Raw genomic sequence first — 21247 nt, 5'->3', positions numbered from 1 at the left:
GTCAGATTTGCTCACAAAAATTCAGCAAATTTCCTATGGACCACATACTATAAACACCTCACACTGCAAACACAGCAGGGGTAGGGCACTGAAGTGCTTTGCTCACATTAATCACTGTCTCGAGGCCTAAAATTTCTTGTGTTTCCTCCTGTGCTTAAGTAAGTGCAGCCTCCTGCAGTGTAGTGGAAAGAAATAGGCTGAAAAGTCTTAGAATTAACTGAACAAAACTGACAAAAAAAATTCACACTTTTTGAAAACAAATGAGAAAACTACTGATGCAGTAAACAGTATTAAAATGGGCTTATCAAAAAAAAAAGCAGATCCATTTGCTTTGCTTTTGTGGCATGGAGAAAAACGTGAATTAATGTGGACTGCATCCACAGACAGGCTTGAGGGACTGTGGATTCCAACTCACTGTGTGATATTAGTCAGGTTATGTAAACTTAAATGTTCATGCATTACCCTTTATCAAAATATTCCAGCTAAAACATTACAACAGTATAAAATTATAATTTTGTAAGGTGGTAGATTGTTCTGCAGATATTTTTATTCATGAAAGAATGTTTTCATCCACAGAGATGCAATTATTCACTAGGTTAAAAGGAAAAATATTGTCCCAACATGATGAAATGGGCTGTTCTGTAGAAAATACATATGATGCAACTGTGGCAAGATCTTGAATAAAGTGTGTGATCACATATCGAGCAGACAAGGAAAACGGTACATTACTGCAGAGAGGTTCAACCTCAGAGTGCAATGGGTCATACTCAGACCAGCCCACTTCCTGTGCTTAAACCCGCGAACTGCTCACCCCACGCCCAACTTCTCAGCTATTAATGCAGCCACACATTGTACTGGCCTGGAGGTCCAAGGCCTTGCTGCTGTTCCCTCCCTGTGAAGTGCAACAGTCATTAGGCTTCAGGCAAACGATCCTGAAGTCCCATACCTGGAGTAAGCTTTTTACTGTCAAAGACCTCTGAAGTTCAGAGACATTTTAAAACATGCAGTGGAAAAAAAAATCAAATAAATACTATTATATGTAACCGGGTGACCAACGATTCTTATTTATTATCGTTTACAGTGTACTTAGGCACCCATCCGGGTAATGCTAGAATAGCTGTCTGTGTCTTAAGTGGAGACGGTGATGTCATTACGCACACGCGGGATAGTGGGGAGACCATTTTTGATTTTGGCAGAAGAAGCTGGTGGGGCTTTGGGATTAAGTTTCTCCCAGAGATACTGGGCATGGTGAGGAATGGTGAGTATTAATTGACAATATCCATGTGAATTCGTTTATGCTTGTTGGCAAATCTAGAATATCGGTAATTTGACATGTTTTACATGTGGATGCTTTAGATTTTCACGGGTGAAGGCATCGGCGCTGGACAGCGTGGCTTATGCAAAGTTCCTCACCGGCCAAGTAGGTCAGTCTTCCTGTAATTTAACCACTAGGCAATACCTTGTAAAAGTTGTGCCAAAGTGAACCTTTTGTCTAACTTTATTGTATCAGGACTGATTGTGAATGTAACCGCGTAGCGTGAATGTTTAGTCTCTGTTCGGAAGTTTAGCACGTGTGTACTAAAAGGGACTAGACGTCTTAGATGAGATGTATTCACTTACATTTTCGCTGCTATGTATAAGGTACGGGCTTGGTGGGATTCTAATGTTGTTTGTATTGTGTTCCTTCAGAATTACCACCACCGTATTAGTTTTGTGGGATTTGCTTTATGTATTTTTATACTGCATACGCAATTTGTCGATACACGAGGGTGTGAATCGAAAGTTAAACTGAGATTGTAATGGCAGGAACTGGTTGTAAATTCGTTCGTTTTGTTTTGAGACCATCTTCCGGCACTAAAACATCTAAAACAGATAAAAGAATTAAAACCCGAAAAAGTATTTGTTGTCCTGAGTGTGTACTTTTCCCCAGGATACAATATATAAATAAATAATGAATGTGCTTAAAACACAAGGGATTTAGATTACTTTAAAATAATTAAAACTTAAAACGACCGTTACAATCAAGGTTGCCAATCACATTGAGATGAAAGGAGCCATGCTACATATTGAAAGCCTGGTACGTCCGCACTCTGGCCACGGACTCAGTGGCACAGAGGGAGGAAAGAGGTGCGATTTAACTCCTGCTGCTCTCGCCCTTTCAGCCAGCAGCCTCATTGCAGAACTGGAAAAGGCAATGAAGGTTTCATAAACACACAGCCCTGTCTACCTTGACTATCTTCATTGCATTAGCAATGTTCACAAAATTATCGAGGTAAGGGTCCTATTTTCAAGAGGTTTACTTTCAACTGGAACCTTTGCTCCACCTCCAAACTGTTAAGACGTCACTCATAAATGCCATTATTTTCCCCACCATTTTGAATAAAAGCAGCCATTATTACAAACAATAGTTTGCCTTCTTTATTGAAGTAATTTTTAATATTCCGACATCATTGCGCTGTGATTCTTCTGTTTCTCCAGTTCAGAAAGCACCCCACGAAGCAAAAGCTGAAAAGGCAGCTGAACGGCCAGGTTTTGTGAACTGTCCAGAGCTCATCACAAATTAGTGCTTAGGTTTGGCTCTCCAAGGTAAAATAAATTTTTGTCCACTCATTGCCAACAACCTGAAGAGACTGTGGTAGAAAAACTAACCCTGTCTATCAGCAGGAATTGCATCACTGTACCTGAACTTGAATTTATTTCTTATCATTTGCACCTTCTTCAAAATTTGACTGAAAGAAAAATTCATGTAGATTCCTTCCAGTAAGGTAGGCTTGGGAAAACCATGGGCTTCCCCAAACCATGGACTGTGTCTCTTATAATTTGCCTTGAAGTCTAAATCTTAAAACGATGTCTTGACAGGGCAGGTGAAACAACAGGTGTGAATCAAAGTGCTCCACTTCATTGACTAGCAGCAATATTTTGAACTGCCCTCAGTTGCATGTAGAATTCTATGTCAGCCTATTTCCCCATAGTTCTGCGGGCTGCCTCTGATGCATTCACTATGCAATACAACTGACTTCCACGATAATTATGCCATTTTAAAGGGTCAAGTCAGAAACACCTCAAAAAACTAGAATGCATAATTGATTTAATTTTAGTGTTCCTCCGTGTCCAAACCACCAGCAAAATTATACACCTGTAGTTTTTAAGAGAGCTTCTTATGAACATAACTTAAAATAGAATAAAGGAGATTTCTCAATGACATATTAAAGAGTGTTTCAGATTCAGAGTGAATATGTTAGCATTTGACATCTGAAACTTGCTGATATCCCCACTGATAAATTAGATGTTTAACTTTTCAAATTAGGGCATAGAAATGGACAGATTGGAGAGAAGATAGAAAATTGACAAAAAAAAAAATCAAGCTTCAAATGTAAGATATTTAATAACAACATTTGCTGATTTAATTATTGCTGGATTGAACAGGGAAAAGAACACTGCAATTAATCGGTGGTTCTTTCTAATCTTCGGGGTGTTTCTGCTTTGACCTTTTAATTGGCATAATTATCAGTGACTGCACGAAAGTCAATTTTATTTCACAGCAAATACATCAGAGGCAGCCCAAAAGAATTACGGACAAATAAGCTGACAAAGAATTCAATAAAGCCTGCAAAATCACCATCAATTTTTCCCAAATTCTACATGTTCTTTGCTGCTCTGTGGACTTCATTATAGATGGTCCAGTTCATTTTTCTTCTCAGCAGCTGATTGTCAGGTTTGGTATTACTGATAATCATACCACTTAAGGAGTCAGGTCAGAATCTCCCTGAATATTAGAAAACATCAATTAATTTCAACACTCTTCTCTCCCAACCTTCCCAGTAATCATTTAATCAGCAAATGCCTCAGAATAAGCAGCCTCACACTTGAAGTCTGTTTTTTTCTTGTCTATTTTTTGGTTTGAGTTTATTTTGTTTCTAGCTGTAACATGTTACATGTTTGCATTTAAGTAAGGATAGCAGTTACATTACAGGCACAAACACTGACAATTAATTTAGAAAATGCTACCACAACTCTGACATAGATCATGTTCTCCAGTCATTCAAGTAATATACTTTTTCTTATGCTGAAATAACAAGGTATACTTCTATATTTGCTCCATCTGTTGATCTTAATTATATCATCCTTACATTAACTGATACTTATAACATGTGGCTTGTCGTCACTTGATATTTGTGCCATATATGGAAACGAGCCACACTGTGCTAATGAATTGTTGCTGGGTCATTTGTGAGATTAACTCAACCATAAGCATTCACCGCAGTTTCTTCATACACATTACAAAACAGACTGTTGAGACTATTCAAACTAAAACTTGGCTTTCTTCACAAAAGTATTATGTACCTAACACACTCAGATCCAAAATACTCATCAGGGAGACAAGCATAATAATTCTGTCATCAAAGTAAAGAAAGGGACACAACACAACAGGTGCTGCAGATCTCTTATTCACATTGGTCAATTCACCATAGCCCACTGCAGGTAAATTGGGTTGACAAGCATTTCACAATACTGCATTCAAATAGAGGTCCCAGCTTTCCTTGTGATGTTAAGCAGCTAATGTCACTTGTCAACGAGATGGCAGCCCATGTGCCAGGGAGAATAACAAAGTGCAAAAAAAAGGTTCCCTTAAAACATGTATGAATAATTCATGAAGAATTTGCGATAAGTGTGATCAAATAAACCAGCTGACAAGCACGTCGTGATGTGGCCATCCTTTCAATAGCTCGGCCACTGCAATCACCCCACTCCAAAGTCAGACTGCACCAAAACCAGCTACTCAATCCATTGTCACTTTTTTCCAAGCACATTACAACAACTCCATTCATTGTTCACTAACCGGTTGGCTTTCTCAATTTATCAAGTGAAAGTCTGGTTAACTAAAGCCAGACAGTGAACAATGTTGCTTTACAGAACAGATTCAGCAGGGTGTGTTATTTCTTTCCATGATTTCCCATTGTCAGTATTAGACCAAGTCTCCATTTTTATCCCTGAGCTCTCTCTAATGGAAGTCATCCAGAATATAGACCTACTCCTTTACTGCAAGGTTGCAAACCTAACAAACAGTGACTAATATCGAAGGAAAGCTCAGACAGTCTATGCATGGATCTGCTGGTGACTTGATAGAAGCGTGTAAAATGCAGAGGGTATTGACAAGGGTGGGTGTGGAGGATGTTTCCTCTAATGGCAAAACCTTGAGCTAGGTGTAATTATTTAGAAATAAATGGTCTTCCACTTAATATGGAGATAAGCTGAATTGTTTTCCCTCAAAGGCTGAAGGATTTGAAACGCTCTTCCTCAAAGGACAGTGGAAACAGATTCTTCATCCGAGGTAGATAGATTTTTGACATGTGAGGTTTGAAAGCTTACTGTGAGTGTAAACCTGTGATCACACTTAAATCAGCCACAATCTCCAGTAAATACTGTAGGTTAAGGACCAAGGAATATTCTTGCTTCTAAAGCATGTGGACATTCACCTTAACTGTGCCTGGATTTAACCAACAAGTTTGTATGTTTCATGCAAAGCTGATATTAACTTCTCAAATGTTCTCCAGACATCATAGAAACCAGAGAAACCATAGAAAAACTACAGCACAGATACAGGCCTCTTGGCCCTTCTTAGCTGTGCCAAACCATTTTCTGCCTAGTCCCACTGACCTGCACACGGACCATATCCCTCCATACACCTCCCATCCACGTATCTGTCCAATTTATTCTTAAATGTTAAAAAAGAACCCGCATTTACCACCTCGTCTGGCAGCTCATTCCACACTCCCACCACTCTCTGTGTGAAGAAGCCCCCCCTAATATTCCCTTTAAACTTTTCCCCCTTCACCCTTAACCCATGTCCTCTGGTTTTTTTCTCCCCTTGCCTCAGTGGAAAAAGCCTGCTTGCATTCACTCTATCTATACCCATCATAATTTTATATACCTCTATCAAATCTCCCCTCATTCTTCTATGCTCCAGGGAATAAAGTCTTAACCTATTCAACCTTTCTCTGTAACTGAGTTTCTCAAGTCCTGGCAACATCCTTGTAAACCTTCTCTGCACTCTTTCAACCTTATTAATATCCTTCCTGTAATTTGGTGACCCAAACTGAACACAATACTCCAGATCCGGTCTCACCAATGCCTTATGCAACCTCATCATAACATTCCAGCTCTTATACTCAATACTTTGATTAATAAAGGCCAATGTACCAAAAGCTCTCTTTATGACCCTATCTACCTGCAAGGCCACTTTTAGGGAATTTTGTATCTGTATTCCCAGATCCCTCTGTTCTACTGCACTCCTCAATGCCTTACCATTTACCCTGTATGTTCTACCTTGGTTTGTCCTTCCAAAGTGCAATACCTCACACTTGTCTGTATTAAACTCCATCTGCCATTTTTCAACCCATTTTTCCAGCTGGTCCAAATCCCTCTGGAAGCTTTGAAAACCTTCCTCACTGTCCACTACACCTCCAATCTTTGTATCATCAGCAAATTTGCTGATCCAATTTACCACATTATCGTCCAGATCATTGATATAGATGACAAATAACAATGGACCCAGCACTGATCCCTGTGGCACACCACGAGTCACAGGCCTCCACTCGCAGAAGCAATCCTCTACTACCACTGTGGCTTCTTCCATTGAGCCAATGTCTAATCCAATTTACCACCTCTCCATGTATACCTAGCGACTGAATTTTCCTAACTAACCTCCCATGCGGGACCTTGTCAAAGGCCTTACTGAAATCCATGTAGACAATATCCACTGCCTTCCCTTCATCCACTTTCCTGGTAACGTCCTCGAAAAACTCTGATAGATTGGTCAAACATGACCTACCATGCACAAAGCCATGTTGACTCTCCCTAATTAGTCCCTGTCTATCCAAACGCTTGTAGATCCTGTCTCTTAGTAGTCCCTCCAATAACTTACCCAATACCGAAGTCAAATTTACCGGCCTATAATTTCCCGGATTACTTTTCGATCCTTTTTTAAACAACGGAACAACATGAGCCATTCTCCAATCCTCCGGCACCTCACATCAGTGACGTGATGGCAAAGGACAGCAATGCAACCAGTCTGCAGTCATTCCCACCTGGCACAACCAGCATTGGAGGTGGCTGCTTTAATACCGGTTCAGCTAAGCAGCTAATCATTAGCAGTGCCCGAAGAAGCACATGCTCAAGGAGCTTATTGACGCTTTTCAACAGCCCTGTTTTGGTCCACTTATCACACGGCTTTAGTGAAAGGAGTATTAAACTACTGAACATGATTTGCTTCATTATTTTAGTTGTTTCCTATTCTGCACCATGTTTGGAGACCTCAAAATCAATCCTTTGCAATCACTACTAAAATCTGACAAGAATGCACAATAGCACAAGAAGTGACATGAGACGACGATGTGTTAATAGTAACAAATATCACTTCACCTGGCATCATTCTAATGTGTGTTCACACTGTTTTACTGCTTGCTTTATTATTCCCAGAACAGCCCATATTTGAACTGCAAAGCAGCAAAATAAGTGAGTGTGGTGAAATTGTTCCAAAAAGGCTGTGGAACCAAGTGAAGGCAGTGACATATAATGATCACTGGCTGCAAAGGCAGTCATGTTTACTACCTACCAGTCATCTAAGACCATAAGACGCATAAGATACAGGAGCAGAGTTAGGCCACCTGCCACATCGAGTCTGCTCTGCTATTCAATCATGGCTGATCCTTTTTTTTAAATCTCCTTCTCAACCCCAGTTCCTGGCCTTCTCTCTATAACCTTTGATGCCACATCCATTCAAGAACCTAAGAATCTCTGCCTTAAATGCATCCAACGACCTGGCCTCCACAGCTGCACATGGCAACAAATTCCACAAATTCACCACCCTTTGGCTAAAGAAATTTCTCAGCAACTGTTTCAAAAGGGCGACCCTCTATTCTGAGGCTGTGCCCTTTTGTCCTAGACTCTTCCACCATGGAAAACATCCTTTCCACATCTACTCTGTCTAGGCCTTTCAACATATGAAAGGTTTCAATGAGATCCACCGCCCCCCCCCCCATCCTTCTGAATTCCAGTGAGTACAGAACCAGAGCCATCAAATGCTCCTCATATGATAACCCTTTCATTCCTGGAATCATCCTTGTGAACCTCCTCCAGACTCTCTCCAACATCTTCTCTAAGACGAGGGGCCCAAAACTGTTCACAATACTCAAGGTGAAGCCTCACCAGTGCTTGATAAAGCCTCAGCATCACATCCTTGCTCTTGTATTCTAGACCTCTTGAAATGAATGCTAACATAGCATTTGCCTTCCTCACCACCCACTCTTCCTGCAAGTTAACAAAACAGGGTGTTCTGCACAAGGACTCCCAGGTCCCTCTGCACCTCAGATTCCTGGATTTTCTTCCCATTTAGAAAATAGTTGAGCACTTGCAGAGCTCAACCTTCCCGTAACGGGCATTAATACAATTTTTTTTACCAGGCATCCACTGAGGAATGCCCAAAAGCCCCAAAAATGTTTGCTGCAGTCAATTTCAGAATAAATGAGGATGTGCAACCATATCTTGGTGTAATGGAAGTAGAAACATTGCTTTCTTTGGCAACCTAATTGCTATGGATTCTTTTGTACATTATAAAACAGGCTTGTTTTAACGAAAGATGAACCGAGGAAGTCTGGGGCTCCTATAACACATTACAGCCTGTTGGAAAAAGAGTGTTATTTTTAGTCTTCCAAAAACCCAATCTGCATCCCTACACTGCAATGAAAAATCAGCATATTCAGCTTTGTTTGCCAAATGCAACTATAAAAGCTTTCTGCTACTGTTATTTTATGGTTGACTTCCTTTATTTTTCCTCACTCTGCCTTGTCAAGCCATGGACTAACAGACCGATCACTTCTCAGTCTTCTGTCAACACCATTTTAAATTACCCTGCAAATGTTGTTGGAGCAGAACTTCAAGGCAAGGTTGCCTTATTTTCTTCAGCCACACTCTTCTCATTTCTTATGCTTGATTCAGCCCACAGAGAGCTGACAGTGGGAATTTAGTGGCCCCAGGCTTTCAATCTATACCATAATTAAACAGATTTAGAAAAATCCTTTGCAAAGCTGGTCTAATCATCAAAAATTTAAAAAGCTATAACCTTAGAATCATTTTACTAAATCTCTGATGGAAGAAATGTAGCCACATTAAATTAACTTTATGGATGTGAGAACATGTGCACACTGCTCTACAGTTAACAGTTTGTTTCATTAAATCATTTACTACCGTGCCATTTACCTGTAGCTCTGCCATTAGTCGGTTGCCCTCATCTTCATCGTCTTTGACGGCAGTAGCTGCTATTGGTGCAGGGGTCAACGTCAGATCCTTCACTTCCACAGGACTTCGTGGAGATTTGAGTAGCACTGGGCTATTCTCCTCAGACTGTTAAAAATAACAAGTATACTTTTTAAATCTGTAACACAACACCATTTCTTATTCATTAATCTGTGAAGCCAAGGGTGGCCAAAGTGGGGAAGTTATGCTGTTTCCTTGGTGCAGTGGAATTGAATTTTCTGGGATTGAATGAGGCACATGACCAGATGGAGAGGTTTATACATCTTAAAATACAGTGGATTCTGGACAATAGGGACACATCGGGACCAATGCATTCTGACCCAATTAAGCACCTGCCCCATGAAGGTTCATGGAAAAGGTATGAATGTCAAACTGAGTAACAAATTATGTATTTAACTGAAATACAGAACAAATTAGAACACTACCAAAACCATTTAAAAACTGTTCCCTCTAAGCACGGTATAGCTTCTAACGGCCACACAAGTGTGCACAACTGATGCCAGTTAGTACCTACTCTGCAACAGTCTCCTGCCCCAATTAAGCAGCATTGTCCCAAATAAACAAAGGAATGTGTGGCAATTTTCTCAATTAGTTTTTTGTTAAGTATTGTTACTCTTTTAAGTAAGTAAACTATGGCCCAATTAACTGGAGTCCGTTGTACATCATTGTAGCTGTTAATAATTAATGTTCCCGTTTGAAATTTGTCTTATTGAGTCTAAAATTCACTCAAGAAATTGTAAACGTATTTTGTTACTGAAAATATTGATATATATTTCCACACAATGCCTCAACACTGCCTCATTTACAAATCCTAAACAACACAGACAAAATGCTGGGGGATCTCAGCCGGCCTGGCAGCATATATGGAAAACAGTACAGTTGAAGTTTCGAGCCGAGACCCTTCGGCAAGACTGGAGAAAAAAATGATGAGAAGTTGGAGTTAGGTTGGTGGGGTGGGGGGGGGGAGAAACACAAAATAATAGGTGAAACTGGGAGGTGGGCATTGATCCACAGGCATTGATCATGTAGATAGTCAGAGGCTTTTTCCCAGGGCTGAAATGGTTGCCACAAGAGGGCACAGGTTTAAGGTGCTGGGGAGTAGGTACAGAGGAGATGTCAGGGGTAAGTTTTTTAAGCAGAGAGTGGTGAGTGCATGGAATGGGCTGCCGGCAACGGTGGTGGAGGTGGGTACGATAGGGTCTTGGGGTCTTGGACTCCTGGATAGGTACATGGAGCTTAGAAAAATAGAGGGCTATAGGTAAGCCTAGTAATTTCTAAGGTAGGGACATGTTCGGCACAGCTTTGTGGGCCAAAGGGCCTGTATTGTGCTGTAGGTTTTCTATGTTTCTATGTGGGAGGAGGGGTGAAGTAAAGAGTTTCGAAGTTGATTGATGAAAGGGATACAGGGCTGAAGAAGGGGGAAGCTAATAGGACAGGACAGAAGGCCATGGAATAAAGAAAAGGTGGAAGAGCACCAGAGGGAAATGATGGGCAGGCAAGGAGATAAGGTGAGAGAGGGAAAAGGGGATGGAGGATGGCAAGGGGTGGGGGTATTACTGGAAGTTTGAGAATCGACATTCACACCATCAGGTTGGAGGCTACCCAAATGGTGTTGTGCTTCAAGTTGCTTCACTCAGGTTGGAGGAACACCACCCGTTGGACAAATTTGTCACCACATTACAGGAAAGACATAATTAAACTGGAAAGTTACAGAGAAGATCTAGGAGGATGCCTAGATCTAGGAGGATTGTCACTTCTTAAAATGATTAGTAAACTCAAAATTAAAATGTTAACTTTATTAACACCACTCTTCATATATTCCACTATCACTGAGAATGCTCTGTCCTCAATATTTTGCTTGCAAGAATGCAAGTAACAGAACAGAGTGAAATTGCTGAAAGCCATGTTTCTTCTTAAGACAACTGTTTGGGAAACCCAAGGTACCAACAAGTTTGTCTGACAGATATATGCACACACTAATAAAGCAGAATATACTGCACAACTACTCCCACATCTATCTGGGAATGGCAGGATGTACTTTTGCACTCATATTATGCCATGAGTTTTAAAGGCCCTTAGATAGAGAATATTCAGGGAACGAAGAAGTATGGGCCACGTACAGGCAGAAGGGATGAAGTGTCATTGGCTTAATTAATTTGGCACAATATCATGAGCCAAAGGGGCTGTTCCTGTGCTTTAATGTTCTGTGTTCCATGAGCTCTCAAGCTCAGCTGAAACAAATGTTTCCTAAGGCAACAGAAAATCAGGATTGTGTTTTTGCTCTCCCCATTTTAAAGAGGGCCTTAATATTAGCTATGTTTCTCTTTTCACAGGAAATGAATGTGCTCCCCAAGATGGCTGCTCACCTCTTTGTGGACTGTGGGTTTGGGAAGAGGGTGTGCAGGAAGATGCAGGGGCCCTTGTCATAGTTCCTCCCAAGCAGCTGCGTGACTCTGATCTACAGGCAGCTCCCAGGGACACACGGCGGGGAGATGGCAGATCATCGATTCGGTGAAAGACGCCCTTTGCTCTGCCCGAAACTTGTTGGTCTGGCAGCACACTGACTGGACGATTCCAGGCTACAGGGGCACACGCTGAGGGATGCACAGAAGGGCTCTGTAGAGAAGGACCACAGTGTAGAGTGGTCAGGTTGGGTGTGGAAGCCTTCAATTATTGTACTAGTCTCTCTTGGCCACTCAGGAGCAAGCTTAGAGAAGGGTGGGACCTGCAAATACTAAGTGTGGAAGGCAGAATCAAATGCAGAAACAAAACCCCTTAACAAAGTGCCTTGACTGGGCTGAAGAGAGGTAGCTCTGGCTCGTTATTGAACTATCTGCAAAATGAATGCTTATCATTTAGTGAAATACACTGAACCAATGCAAGCACCTGCATGGAACAAGACGACTTGTGCACTTGCTAACACTGTACAATAATTAGCTTCACACAATCAATTGCTATCCTGAAGCAAAGACTTACTGCAACAGGACTGCTCTCTTTCATGGCAGCAAGTATCACTTCCCCAGACCTCGCTGTAGTCAAACCAGAACCGGGTGGATAGGATCTGCGTGGAGGTGGTGGTGGCGGTGGAGATTTCATCGGCTTCTCATTTCCTGCTTCCAACAATGGCACCTCCTCTGCAAGATACCAAGAGGCATGCATCACTCTGCCAAAGTTAAGGCCCATGCTTTTTGATATTGGGAAAGAGGGTGTGATAGGGGAAGTGAAGCAAGAGGTCACAATCTGCAGTTCAAAGAACTGAGTGAAAAATATAACCTTCACTTTCAACCTGTTAATTGCTCATACCTCACAGGTCATCGGCAACACTTTGAGTTTACTCAATGTGAGTTGGGCAGCAACAGGGTGTAGCGGATAATGCTATCGCTTTACAGTACCAATGATCGCCAACTGGGGTTCGATTTGCGTCACTGTCTGTAAGGGGTTCGTATGTTCTCCACAGGACCGAGTGCTCTGGTTTCCTCTCATATTCCAAAGGCACACGTTTACAGTTAGGGGGATTAAGTTGTGGGCACGCTGTGTTGGCACTAGAAGCACGGCAACACCTGCGGACAGCCCCCATCACATTACTCACAGACTTGACTTGACGTAAACAACACATTTTATTGAAAGGTTTGATGTGCATGTGACAAAGCTGACCTTTTTAAAATTAAAACTCAATTCAAATTTACCAAAGCTGGAGTGAAAGGAAAACAAAATGTAATCCACATTGAGTTTGAATGTTGGAAAATCATGTCCTTTTACCCTCTCACACTAACTTTTCTCCTTGCTACAAAAGATTATGTTGCATACCTAATTGTTTGATCCCATCCACGTCCTCTGGCTTTGCAGCTGGTTTCTGTTCAGGTTCCACTTCTAGGCTTGGAATTCCCTTCATCATATTTGCTTGGGCTTCCTCCAGAAGTCGCTCAAACTCCCTCTCATCATACTGATTCATGTTCTGTCTCTTTTCCTCCCATTCCTTCTCCGCTGCCTGGAATCAAAGCAAAACAGATCCTCAGGTTTAAATGCATTTAAACACAGTTCCCAATGTCCCTGCACACACTTGAAACCGTCAGCAACACCGCCAATCAAATTGACCCCCACAAGTGCAAGGGGCATACCTCAATGGTCATTTTTCGGTGAATGCCTTTTTTGGTACTTGTTGCAGCATGGATTTCTTCGAAGAAGAGGTTCTGACCAGGAGGAGCCTGGGTGCTCGATGGTGAGATCTGAAACTGATGAACTGCGACACTTTGGATCTGAAATACTCCATCTGCCGGCTCCTGAGGTGGTTTGACCACAGCTGCATTGATCTGAGGTGGCGGCTGAACACCGGATAATGCACTGTGTGGCTGTTTGGACATGACCAGGGGACTCTGGGTAGAGTGAGCTAAAGCTGAGGAGTGGTGGGATTGGTGAATTAGGACGGGAGAACTTTGAACATGGTGGACGACCATATGTGACTCTGATTTCACCAGGGAGTTCTGAGCCTCAGTGAGTGTACCCAAACTGCTCAGAGGGTGCGTTGCTTGTGTAGCATGGACAGGCTCCTGAGTTTGCAAAGGAGAATCTTTGGCCACTTCAGTCTCAGCAGCTGTGACAATAGTTTCTGTATTGCTTGCCTGTGATGGACGAGGGGACTCTGCTCCTCTCAAAAGGTCTTCGGTTACATGCCTGAGTAGAAAAAAAAATGAAGCATTTTGAAGATTTTCTGCGGTGAGATTTGAATGAAACACATTTATGGAATACACTTTGTTTAATCAGACTATGTTTCTTTATACAACTTTATCCACAATACTGTGCAAAAGTCTTAGGCATGTAAAAAATTCTGTAAAGATGCCTTAAGAAATAGTCATAGTCATACTTTATTGATCCCGAGGGAAATTGTGTTTCGTTACAGTTGCAACAACCAAGAATAGAGTATAGTTATAGCAATATAAAAAAACATAAATAATTAAATACTAATATGTCAATTATGTCAGGAAATAAGTCCTGGACCAGCCTATTGGCTCAGGGTGTCTGACCCTCCAAGGGAGGAGTTGTAAAGTTTGATGGCCACAGGCAGGAATAAATTCCTATGACGCTCAGTGTTGCATCTCAGTGGAATGAGTCTTGGTGGAATAATGAAGTTTCTAAATATATAAAGAAATAAAGAGCAGTAAACAGTAAAAACACTAAACCAAAAGAATATTTGGTCTGACTACCCTTTGCCTTTAAAACTCTTATCATTTCTCTTAGGAACATTGTCATGCAGTTTTATAAGGAAGTTGGCTGGCAGGTTGTTCCAAGCATCTTGGAGAACTTGCCACAGTTCTTCTGCAGACTTGATTCTGTCTGTTTTAGTAATCCCAGTCAGCCTCAATGATGTCAGGGCTCTGTGGAGGCCATCTGAAAACTTATAAAAAATCTGGGGTGCCTAAGAATTTTGCACAGTATTGTACATCAGGCAAATTCCACAGTCTGACAAACTCCACAGGTAGACACACACCGAGAAGAATTAGCTTGCTAATAACGCAAGGTGAGGTGGCCCACACAGATAATGTTTTCCAAATGCATCTTTGATCTTGCAAAACTAGTATCCTGATAGCAATATTGAGCAAACAACTCAACAAAGCATTTGAAGATTAAAGAGATAAAGCCACAGAACTTCCAGGCTATTCCTGGTGAATTGTATGCATTCCTCTGCAGACTGGGCAAACTATCTGGACTATTCCTCTTCTCACCCTGTCTCTTGCAAAAACGCCATCCCCTTCTCGCAGTTCCTCCGTCTCCGCCACATCTGCTCTCAGGATGAGGCTTTTCACTCTAGGACGAGGGAGATGTCTTCTTTTTTTACAGAAAGGGGCTTCCCTTCCTCCACTATCAACTCTGCCCTTAAACGCATCTCCCCCATTTCATGTACATCTGCTCTCACTCCATCCTCCCGCCACCCCACTAGGAATAGGGCTCCCCTGGTCCTCACCTACCACCCCACCAGCCTCCGGGTCCAACATATTATTCTCCGTAACTTCCGCCACCGCCAACGGGATCCCACCACTAAGCACATCTTTCCCTCCCCCTCTCTCTCTGCATTCCGCAGGGATCGCTCCCTACACAACTCCCTTGTCCATTCGTCCCCCCCATCCCTCCCCACTGATCTCCCTCCTGGCACTTATCCGTGTAAGCGGAACAAGTGCTACACATGCCCTTACACTTCCTCCCTTACCACCATTCAGGGCCCCAAACAGTCCTTCCAGGTGAGGCAACACTTCACCTGTGAGTTGACTGGGGTGATATACTGCGTCCGGTGCTCCCGATGTGGCCTTTTATATATTGGCGAGACCCGACGCAGACTGGGAGACCGCTTTGCTGAACATCTACGCTCTGTCCGCCAGAGAAAGCAGGATCTCCCAGTGGCCACACATTTTAATTCCACATCCCATTCCTATTCTGACATGTCTATCCACGGCCTCCTCTACTGTAAAGATGAAGCCACACTCAGGTTGGAGGAACAACACCTTATATTCCGTCTGGGTAGCCTCCAACCTGATGGCATGAACATCGACTTCTCTAACTTCCGCTAGGCCCCACCTCCCCCTCGTACCCCATCTGTTACTTATTTTTATACACACATTCTTTCTCTCACTCTCCTTTTTCTCCCTCTGTCCCTCTGAATATACCTCTTGCCCATCCTCTGGGTCCCCCCCCCCTTGTCTTTCTTCCCGGACCTCCTGTCCCATGATCCTCTCGTATCCCCTTTTGCCTATCACCTGTCCAGCTCTTGGCTCCATCCCTCCCCCTCCTGTCTTCTCCTATCATTTTGGATCTCCCCCTCCCCCTCCAACTTTCAAATCCCTTACTCACTCTTCCTTCAGTTAGTCCTGACGAAGGGTCTCGGCCTGAAACGTCGACTGCACCTCTTCCTAGAGATGCTGCCTGGCCTGCTGCGTTCACCAGCAACTTTGATGTGTGTTGCTTAAAAGGAAACTTTGTTTATTCAATACTCACGGCTAATCTATTCAATCAGTCTTATTGACAGTAAGACTAGCAGTTTTTTTACACTGACTGAGGGCAGGAAACCCGAAGTATTGTAACTGGTGTAGTTGTAGAGCAAGCTCACAAGTTTATTTGGTTACATTGTGGTGTACTGTAAATGTTAAGAGCACTCCAGGACGTAGGAGCAGAATCATGCCTTTCAACCCACATTAATCTGCTCTGCCATTCAATTATGGCTAATTTTTTTTCATTCCATTTTCCACCTTCTCCCTAGAACTCTTGACCCCTTCACCAATAAAGAACCTATCAATCTCTACCTTAAATACACCCGATGACCTGATCTCCACAGACCTCTATGACAATGAATTCCCCAGATTCACCACCCTCTGAAGAAATTCCTCCTCATCATAGTTTTAAAGGAATGCCCCATTATTTGAGGCTGTGTCCTCAAATCCCAGACTCTCATGCTAATGGAAAAATCCTCTCCACATTCACTCTATCCAGGCCTTTCAGTAGCCAGTAGATTTCAATAAAATTACACTCCCCCACCTCCTCCCCAATCCTGTTGAACGCCATCAGCTCCATCAAGCACAGACCCAGGGACATCAAGCCTTTCAGTCCTGGAATCATTCAACATTTGTGTTCAGATGTCCAGCCTGATCTTTTGTCTGAACTCCATACCCTCCCTCTCAGTAGTGGTTCACTATGTCTGATCAGTACATCAGGTTCTTCTCACTGCTACTCCCCAACTGCATTCCAAGTCAGCAGTGGAAACAGGCACCGTGTCAAAGGATTGATAACCAAGCAAATGTCCGGACGAGCTACCGTGACATTTTACAAATGTTCCACAGTTGAATTTTAAAGTTGCAAAAAGTTCATAATAAAATCACCACCACTGAACTTTTGACCATGAAGAAGATAGGAACTTCTGAATAACTTGACAGTTAATCATAGCTTTCCCAATTATAAACTGTGCTGGGCTGTAGGGAACTCTTAGAACCTGGACCGGAGATGGGTGCGTTAGAATGAAGACAGAAGGGGGTTTTAATATTTTAACAAACTCCAAACCCTATCCAATGGAATAGAAAGACACTTAGTCTTTTAACTTCACCTCTGTTATTTTTGTTTAATCTTTCACCTGAAAATGATTAAAGCAGTCTTAGTTCAAATAATATTTCTTACACAAAAACAAAAGCCTGTTGTAAAAAGCAGAGCTAATTCCCTGATAGTGCACATGAACAAATCGGATGTTACCTCCGTAAATTTGTGAGCACCTCCGTCATACTCTTGACTCTCTTTAGTAGACTCTCCAATTTATGGGGCTCCTCCTTGAGGAACTTCACTGCTTCTACCTCCACTCGCAGAACTGCCCGCATTTTATTCTGCAAGGTGGGGAACTCAACTGGAATTGAAACAAAGAGATCAGCATGAAAAGGACTTTAGCACCTCAACATCTATTCTCCTATCTGGACAAAGGATAAAGAATTAATAATTCTTATTTACAGCAGACTGTCAGTTTCCTCCCCTTTAGAGGAATTTATTTTCCCAGTTACCCTACCAAATTAATCTTATGAGTGCTGGAAATATTGGGAAATAAAATTGGACTGCAGTTTTCTGTAATGAACTGTGATGCCATTAGAACAGCAGAAAAGCTGGTCTCCACTTACTTTTGCAAAAATGCCGTTTAACTAACTGCACAGCAGTTAAAAACAGCAGATGTAAAGTTAAAACATTCCCATCATTTTTACCTAATATTTTCCAGCATAAAAATTAGATGGCAACATAAGCAAGAACCTCGTAAAAGCACAAATCAGAAGGAATAGGAAAACCAGGTGGCATTGGCCCAGTATTTACAACTCTAGTGTTTTGGGAGCACAGGCATTTCCATCTTGCTTTTATGCATTGCCTCTTCCATACAAAAATGTCACATTCTGTTTCACAAAGATGAACACGGGTAAAACCAATTGGTGAAGTTGTGTTTCAAGGAACATATGAACTCTCCCCCACCCTCATCTTCTTACTCTTGTAAAACTTGCGTATAATTTGTGTTGTTGTGAATGCTGTTTATCCGATGGACACAAGTTTTCCATTGTACCTGTGCACATGTGTATTTATCGATTTGACAATGACTTTGACTTTGAAGGAGAGCAGAAAGAATGCAAGGGGCTGAATCCAAGGAACCTGAAGGCACAAACACCAAGCAGTGATGGGATTGGTGCAGCAAGCTGGAGTCAGAGGACCAGAGGACTCCCGTCTGGCTGTAAGACTACAGGTCACAATGCTTCCCCTCTGCTCAGATTCTAAAAGGGCTATGAACACCACCTCACTACTTTTTATAAATTGCACTGTACTGTTGCCACAAAGCAGCAAATTTCATGAAAAGCCAGTGATAATAAACCTGACTTTATAACAGGCAAGGCCAGAAGCCAAGTTACGACAACAAGGCTTGCCATAACAGGTGAAGTTCATTTCCTGTGATAGGCCGTTTCTGCTACAACTTAAGAAGTTAAGGAATGTTGAGAATAAATTGCCTTTACCTTTTAGACCTGCCAGTGATTCACCCACATGGCGTAGTGCGACAGCACCCTCCTCCACATCCTTCAAGGTGACTACTTGCTGGGCGGAAGAAGCATCCTTGTTCAGACCATCTATGGATTTTTCCAATCCACTGTAGATTAAAAACAAAATCAAATTAGGGCACTGTGCCACTTTAGCTCTTGTTAGCAAGTCTCTCTCATCCACCTTCTTTGCCCAGAGCGCTTCATCACCAGTTACTTGTCTCAAATTGCTGGAGCTCCACATACCGAGCAGAGATCAGAGCAGAGGAACAGGCTCTTTGGCGCACGATATTCATGCTGACCTTAATGTCAGTTTAAACTGGCTAGAGATGATCTACACCCCTGCAGATGTCTGAATGCTCCACTCTAAACGCTGCCATTCTGTGTGCTTCCACCATCTCCACCACAGGTCACTGGGAGAAGGCAGGAGAATGGGTTCGAGAGTGAAATGGATCAGCCATGATGAATTAGTGGGATGAACGGCCTAATTCTGTTTCTATCTCCTATGGTTTCCCCTGGCAGCATGTTCCAAGCATCTACCACTCTTTGTGTAAAAAAACCTACCTCATAAATCTCGTTTACATTCCACCCCCTCACATTAAATTTATGCCCTCTTGTTCTCTCTGAAGATGCAGCTTGACTACCTAGATGTAATTTTTTTTTTAACTTTGAGTTAGATTTTGTCTTCGGCTTGCAGTATGTTACTTCATTGAGTTTATATGTACAACACAAGTATCTCATCTCCGATTTGTGCATGGGCATGGTACAAACAGGACTCTGGTGCCAATTAGAACAAACTAATAAACTTAGTTCATCCTCCTCCCAGCCACTCACCTGGTCTCACCTGTTAAGGCTCTGTAAGGCACTTGTGAGACCACACTTGGAGTATTGTGTGCAGCTTTGGGCTCCTTAGAAAGGATATACTGACATTGGAGAGGGTTCAGAGAAGATTCACGAGAATGATTCCAGGAATGAAAGGGTTACCCTATGAGGAATGTCTGGCAGCTCTTGGGCTGTATTCCCTGCAGTTCAGGAGAATAAGGGAGAATCTCATAGAAACATTCTGAATGTTAAAAGGCCTGAACAGATTAGATATGGCAAAGTTATTTCCCACGGTAGGGGACTCTTGGACAAGAGGGCACAAATTCAGGATTGAAGGACGTCCATTCAGAACTGAGGTGTGGAGACATTGCTTTAGTCAGAGGGTGGTGAATCTGTGGAGGCCAAGTCATTAGGTATATTTAAGGCAGAGAGAGATAGGTTCTTGATTAGCTGGGGCATCAAAGGGTATGGGGTGAAAGCAGGGGAGTTGGGGTGACTGGAAGAATTGGATCAGCCGATGATCGAATGGAGGAGCAGACTCGATGGGCTGAATGGCCTACTTCTCTTCCTATATCTTATGGTGTTATGACCTGCCAGCTTGCACTCCTTCCCTCCCCAGCACCTTCTTATTCTAGCTTCTGCTCCTTTCCTTTCCACTCTTGAAGAAGGGTCTCGGCCTGAGGCATCGACAGTTCAATTTCTTCCCCCCACCCCACCCCCACCATAGATGCTGCCTGACATGCTGAGTTGCTCCAGCAGTTTGCGTCTGAGAGAAATGAGGAGGTGGAGGAAATATTCCTAACACTAGAGGGCAGCACTTGATCAGAAACCAAACCAAATTCCGATCACATTTTTCAGACCTGGAGCAACACAACATATTCATAGTTACACATATACAGAATGATTTCTTCAGCCTCAGTAACATTTTTCAATGTATTCACTGACATTTCTCGGCAAGAAACAACTAGTATTTTCATAGTTCAGTGCCCCATAGTATTTCAGAAGAAATTAGGGAACAAGAGTGATATTGAAGCATGTGAGGAGATATTACTATAGATAACTATGAGCTCAGCCAGTTTTTAAGCGGTACCTGAGAGCAGAGAAAGGAGCTAGAAAGGGAGGGGCAGATATTTGTGGTTTGAGTCAGGGCTAAGGCCTGGTGAAGACTACGGGCACGGGGAGGGATCTGAACCAAACAAAAAAACAGTAAACTTAGACCTGCCAAAGGTTCCCCCAATACTTTGTCTGTGTTGCTTAGAAACTGAGGCACAATTTAGCCAGTGGAGGACAGTGATAACACAGGTGACAGATGAGCTTTGCTCTTGGCGTCCACTGTGATTTTCAATCGAGCTCAATTTTGCAGCGTTTACAACTCTTCAGGTTTGGTACACAGTAATGGCAGGTGAGTAAAGAGAAGTGTATTTCTCTCCGGCAGCTATTTCATTTGTCTGCTTTTACAAAGCACCATTCTGCACATTTTCCTGTTACATTTCAACAGCATTGATTTCTTCTGGGAGAGAAATGTTCTCTCTGTAAGCGTAGTTGTCCCTAATGTAAATCTGCCTCCACCTTTCATGTCA

The 21247-nt window shown here is 42.5% G+C and overlaps 1 protein-coding gene across 16 annotated transcripts in view; it reads right to left on the bottom strand.

The window, feature by feature from the left end:
* Positions 1-21247, bottom strand: part of LOC140195483 (sickle tail protein) — a 696918-nt gene that overhangs the window by 14991 nt on the left and 660680 nt on the right. For all 16 annotated transcript variants that reach the window (XM_072253835.1, XM_072253840.1, XM_072253833.1 and 13 more), the window contains 6 exons: positions 18825-18955; positions 17542-17689; positions 13434-13986; positions 13123-13303; positions 12292-12449; positions 9259-9402 (listed from right to left, as the gene is read on the bottom strand). In XM_072253835.1, coding sequence (XP_072109936.1) covers positions 9259-9402; positions 12292-12449; positions 13123-13303; positions 13434-13986; positions 17542-17689; positions 18825-18955 — 1315 coding nt within the window. The remainder of the gene's footprint in view (positions 1-9258; positions 9403-12291; positions 12450-13122; positions 13304-13433; positions 13987-17541; positions 17690-18824; positions 18956-21247) is intronic.

The sequence above is a fragment of the Mobula birostris genome, chromosome 3 (assembly GCF_030028105.1).
Source record: "Mobula birostris isolate sMobBir1 chromosome 3, sMobBir1.hap1, whole genome shotgun sequence".
Lineage (NCBI taxonomy): Eukaryota > Metazoa > Chordata > Chondrichthyes > Myliobatiformes > Myliobatidae > Mobula > Mobula birostris.
Note: the sequence above shows the minus strand (reverse complement) of the source record. Positions and strands in the feature narration are given on the sequence as shown.